The following is a 6000-nucleotide window of genomic DNA, read 5'->3' on the forward strand; positions in this document are numbered from 1 at the left end:
AAGGTCCTTCTCGTTTATTTCGATTTTTGATGAAATTGTGCTCTTTAGTATACCTCATGTATAATAAATTCTTACTCAAGATGTTTATTAACTCAATTTGTCGGTTATGAAATCTAAGGGCCGTTTACACTGAGTGAAGACTCCAATTTATTAATAAACAATCTTAAAAAACCACAATTTTATCACATTGGTATTATTTTTTCGGGATCCCGAAAAATCCCGGGATTCAAAATAAAAAATCCCGGGATTCGGGATAAATCCCGTCCCGAAAATCCCGGGATTTCGGGACGGGATTTATCCCGAGTGACAGCCCTAGTTTTTAGCATTTCGTCCGTTTGTTGTGCGTTGTTGTATAATATAACAACCTCTGGCTTCATTTGGCAAGACAAAGTGCAAATCATTGGCCACATAAATTTAAAATAGACGAAATTCAATTTTTAGGGAGGATATTGTTGTTGTTGTTGTTCTCTAATCGCATTTTTTTCAGCGCCAACTTTTGATTGCTACGACATGGGTTTGCTAGCAGGTCATCTCATTTCGTGAAACGTTTTCTGTTTTTTTTTTCGTTTTGTTTTGGTTTTTCTTTTAATGTTTATCTTGTGGTATTAGCGTTTAAATGACAATTAAATGAAACGCGTGCTAAATTGCTATGAATACATTTTTGCGGAAAGATAAAAATAACAGGAAAGTACTTGCCTCCGCTATCGCAGATGCGATGTGGTGGTGGCATATTGCAATATGTTCGCATTGTCTTATGATACGCAAAAGAGATGGGTGTCAAGAGTACATGTTTGGTGAAATTTAAGAATGTTTATCCATTACAGTAAGTGTCCATCCATTCAAAGTGTTCCTTACAATGTATGGGAAACACTCTAAAAGGCATTATCATTTCGATTCGAATATGGTGCAAATTAGGTCAACAGCATGGTGTTGTTACAAAAGGCGATTTCGTTAATTTTTAGGACGAAGAAATTGACGAATTTTGAGGATCAATCACGGGGTTACTGGGGAAATAGGTGATCTGATTCATTTGAAATTTTCATAGAATGTAGAGCAGAGCCTCCCAACCCAAATTGCTTTGCTTTCCCAGTAAAAAAGCGTCGCCAAAAAATTAATGAAAATGTTCTTTTTGGATCCGGAAGTGGTGCAAAATTGACGCAGAAGCGATGAATTTAACACGGGCTTGTCATAGGATGGAAGTCCTCCATTTCAACAGCCGTTTCACTGAATTTGCATCACTTCTTTAGATGTGATCCGAATTCAATGTTTTGGATGTAAATTAAAAAATTCTGTGTTATTTTGTCAAATAAATAATTTTTACAATTTTTAATGGATTCTAATGCTTGTCGGAAACTTTTGACTTCAAATATTTTCAAAAATTCAAAATTTTTTCGGATGGAATTTAGCATTTTTTTCGACAAAATGTAAATGTTTTGTACCATTTTATGAATTATTATTATTATGTTTTTAACCTATTTGAAACAAAAAAAGTTAAAATTATCCATTAAAAGTATGAAAAACCCAAGTTATAAAAAATTTAATTAAAAGAACTTCCTGGGTAGTTAAAATAAAGAACATCATTGGGAGTGCATCTTCTAGAAGTGCTTTTAAAGTTGTGCCTTTGGAAGAACTACCAATTTTTTTTGCTGGGTTGTAATGATACAAAACCTTCTCAACCAAAAATGACTCTGCGACCCCCCATCTGGGAAGCTCTGATGTAGAGAGGTGGTGAATGAAGGGCGTGGCATGTAGACAAAGAACCACCACTTTATTTTTCGATATTTGGACCTCCCAGTTGCCCAAATTTTTATACCCTCCGCCATAGGATATATATAAACTTTGAAATTCCGATTATAACACGTCATAATATTGGTCTACGACCCCATATATTGTTCATAGCATCGGTTAGGTGGCAGCCCGATTTATCAGACTCACTTAGACTATTCAGTCCATTGTGATACCACATTGGTGAACTTCTCTCTTATCACTGAGTGCTGCCCGATTCCATGTTAAGCTCAATGACAAGGGACCTCCTTTTTATAGCCGAGTCCGAACGGCGTATGCTAACACCATGTACCGAATTTCAGCCGGATCGGATGAAATTTTCTTCTTTTAGAGGCTCCACAAGCCAAATACTAACACCATGAACCAAATTTCAGCCGGATCGGATGAAATTTGCTTCTCTTAGAACAATCGCATGCCAAATTTGGGGGTCCGTTTATATGGGGGCTATACGTAAAAGTGGACAGATATGGCCCATTTGCAATACCATCCGACCTACATCAATGTCAACTACTTGTGCCAAGTTTCAAGTCGATAGCTTGTTTCGTTCGGAAGTTAGCGTGATTTCAAGAGACGGACGGACGGACGCACATGCTCAGATCGACTCAGAATTTCACCACGACCCAGAATATATATACTTTATTTATATATTTCATCCGCTCCGGCTGAAATGTGGTACATGGTGTTAGTATATGGTCTCTAACAACCATGCAAAAATTGGTCCACACCGGTCCATAATTATATATAGCCCCATATAAACCGATCCCCCGATTTGGCTTGTGGAGCCTCTAAAAGAAGAAAATTTCATCCGATCCGGCTGAAATTCGGTACATGGTGTTAGCATATGGTCTCTAACAACTATGCAAAAATTGGTCCGCATCGGTCAATAATTATATATAGCCCCCATATAAACCGATCCCCAGATTTGGTTTGCGGAGCCTCTAAGAGAACAAAATTTCATCCGATCCGTCTGAAATTTGGTACATGGTGTAAGTATACGCACACAGAGAACAATTTGGTTGGAAATCGGTTCTGATAATGAAAATTCTACATTTAGAATTATATATTAGGTGTGTCAACCTATTTTCTTTAATGCAATTATCTTTTTATGCTTACTATCATTTGGCAATCATTTCAATAGAATTTCGTTTGTGATACAAGACAAACAACAAAATCAATATATTTTGAAGCATTTGTTTCGAATTCTGTTGGCACAACCAACTTTAAATAAATTTCGTAACTGCCATTTAGCAATCAGAACTGACATACAGTATTCACAACCGAATCCTATTTGAAATATTTTTAAATGTCACTTTAATTTTTGTTAATTACTTGGTTCTCAAAGAAGATATTTTTTTGTTTGTTTTTCAATTAAACGTAACAAATGACGATTTTTAAAGCGCTACAAAGTGGCATCCACAATGTTGTTCAAAGCATTATTTTGAGGACGTAAGTAAAATATACGTAACGATATAGGAGTGGATCATTTATGTTGGGTATATTATAGGGCATAAAAATCATACGTACCCCAATCGGATTTAATGACATATCTCCAGGATGCTTTGTGTACTTGGAACCTCACAGAGATGTCATTGTGAATAAATTGGTAGGTTCTGAACTGTTTATATAAACATGAGTGCGCCAAAATCTAACTAATCTTATTTGATTTATTTTTAAACAATAATCCAATATGTCAACGTTGTACAACAGACCCAAGTGGATACAAAGGGCCATGGGCCAGATTATTTTTCATAATGCCTAACACACTATCGGGACGCACTCAGCAATAAGAAGAAGTTCATCACTTGTGGTTTCAAAATTGGCTTGCTTGTCCAAACGTGTCTGTAGGCACAGACCAAAATAACTTATAGCGACCAAAAATAACTTATATGCAAAAACTAGTAATACGGGTTCATTTTTATGCATTTTAATATTTAAAAAAGTCGACTTTCAACTGAAGGTCATAATGGGATGTGTATTAAATTTTGTTTGCCCAACCGCCAAAACATTTTAAGGACATTAATTGTTATCATACATTGTATTTAGCTATACATCTTTAATACAAATATTTAAACGTATTTAAATCAAATAAAAAAAATAAAATTTAAATGAAATTAATTTGTAATTGGGGATGGGTGACACAACCAAATGAAGGGAACAACGAAAAATTCCATCGTCTGATACAACCAACTCCATATATAGTATTAGTTGGAGTTCCCATAATTCGATTGAGTCGACCGAATTTGTCGGGTGACACAACTGCCAACTGATAGTTGGTGCAACAGCCAAAAGGAGGTTGGCAATAAATTCGGTTATCACAACCAATCTGTACTATATACCACGTATGGACTAACTAAGAATTTAGAAAACGATGTTAAGAAGTTTTAAGATACCACAACCCAATTAATTCGATTGTGGATGACAGTCTTTCGTAGAAATTTCTACGCAATCCATGGTGGAGGGTACGAAAGATTCGGCCTGGCCGAACTTACGGCCGTATATACGTGTTTTGTTTTAAACCTTATGCAGTATTAGACATTCTGTTGGGAAAAACATTTACTGAGTTTTGTTTTACTTTTACAGTCTATAATGAATGAATATTGTGGCACTTTAAAAATTATTTATTTATATTATCATTCTCATGATGGTGTTTAATTGGATGTTGTCATCACACTTATGTAGACTACTTCACTTTCACAAAAACTCTTCAAAGTAATTGAAATAAAAAGCTATAATTATTGGATTATAATATGCTATTATTTGATTGAAATAGTATTTTCATTTGTTTTTTTTTTATTTATGTTAAGCACTCTAGATTTATGACACTTTAAAATATAACAGCTAAAACAGAATATTCCAAATGACAGACCGATTTTTTGCATTATGATTTTGTGAGGTTAAGGTATATTGTATTGATACATTTCTCTTCTTATTACAGTAAAAATATTGTACTAAGTACATTCGGTGTAAGGATGATTGGGGGAATGGGGGGTCGTTATGGTTCAAACACTTTTTGCATAACCTTTGGCATTACCAACAAAAAAAGCGGAAATTACATTTCCGCATTACATTACAGCAGCATAAAGCGAATAAAGTATCAAAGCAAAGAGCTCACAAAGCAGCGGAAAGGCGAGATATATATAAATATATATATTTTTTTGCAATTTTCATTCAGTTAAATCCATCTCTCAATTACGTAACATTGAAAATGCATTAGATGCAATTTATCGATAAGTTTTTTTTTGTGCTACCATTTGTTTTTTCTCGCCTTCCGGTTTAATTCACAGATCCGTCTTCAATATTGACAAATCGCACATACAATCGCACACAGGTGGCCAGGTGGGCGGCTTGAGTTGTTTGCATATATTTGTGTGTGTGTGTGTTTATATGGGAGCATGACACTCAACTGAGTGTTATTATTCACATAAAGTGAGGCTGGTGATGGGTGCGTGTGTATAGGGGGGTCTTATGAGGTATTCATGATGGCTGCATTGCATTCTAACCTTAACCACCGTTAATGGATATTCGAAATCCGAACCACCGACGAGACTAAAGCCCCATGGTACATTTTCAAATCGGCACATTTTAATATCAATCACCATTTTGACAGATTGACTGAACACTTATGCACTGTAAATATATATATTTTTTTTTTTTGCAAAAGATACAAGAAAAAAGATTATTGCACTATGTATACACACACACAAATGCATACAAATGCATGTATGTATATGTGTATGAATGCACGTGTGGGTAAATGAACGAATTTGATTTGGAATGAACTTTGATATATATAAAGATCTTTTTTTTTTAATTAGAATTGTATAAACCGACCGATCGATCGTATTGACCACACTCAATGAAAAACTCGTACTAAAAACCTCCGACGTAGCCAATGCGACCATTGACAAAAAGTGATGCAAAGTAATTGACAGATTGATGTTGTGTGATTGCCATACAATTTGTGTTGCATTTTCACGCGACCAAATTCCGATTGGGGAGTTTTCCAATTACTTGGGATTTGCAAATATTTATGTCTTGCCACTAAATTACAGAGATGCGCACAGAAAAAAGTAAACTGTTTTATAAGAAAATTCAACTAAATTGTACTCCACATTTTAAGATATTCACAAAGCGCTGTTTAAACCAGGAAAATGTAACGCCCGAGTTTTTATACACTCCACCATAGGATGGGGGTATATTAACTTTGTCATTCCG

General features: G+C 35.0%; 1 protein-coding gene and 1 long non-coding RNA gene across 9 annotated transcripts in view; one reads left to right on the forward strand and one right to left on the reverse strand.

Annotated features, from left to right (window-relative positions):
* Zasp67 (Z band alternatively spliced PDZ-motif protein 67) overlaps positions 1-5729 on the reverse strand; it is an 85385-nt gene extending 79656 nt beyond the window's left edge. For 7 of the 8 annotated variants that reach the window (XM_075304156.1, XM_075304149.1, XM_075304152.1 and 4 more), the window contains exons 1-2: positions 5617-5729; positions 5286-5412 (exon numbers count right to left, since the gene is read on the reverse strand). In XM_075304156.1, coding sequence (XP_075160271.1) covers positions 5286-5384 — 99 coding nt within the window. In that variant the 5' untranslated portion in view covers positions 5385-5412; positions 5617-5729. The remainder of the gene's footprint in view (positions 1-5285; positions 5413-5616) is intronic. The other variant, XM_075304151.1, reaches the window with a different exon arrangement.
* LOC142237168 (uncharacterized) lies at positions 3028-3844 on the forward strand. The gene is made up of 3 exons (XR_012722374.1): positions 3028-3231; positions 3290-3388; positions 3493-3844. It is a non-coding gene; the product is annotated as an uncharacterized LOC142237168 (long non-coding RNA).
* Positions 5730-6000: the final 271 nt, after the last annotated feature.

The sequence above is a fragment of the Haematobia irritans genome, chromosome 4 (assembly GCF_050003625.1).
Source record: "Haematobia irritans isolate KBUSLIRL chromosome 4, ASM5000362v1, whole genome shotgun sequence".
NCBI lineage: Eukaryota > Metazoa > Arthropoda > Insecta > Diptera > Muscidae > Haematobia > Haematobia irritans.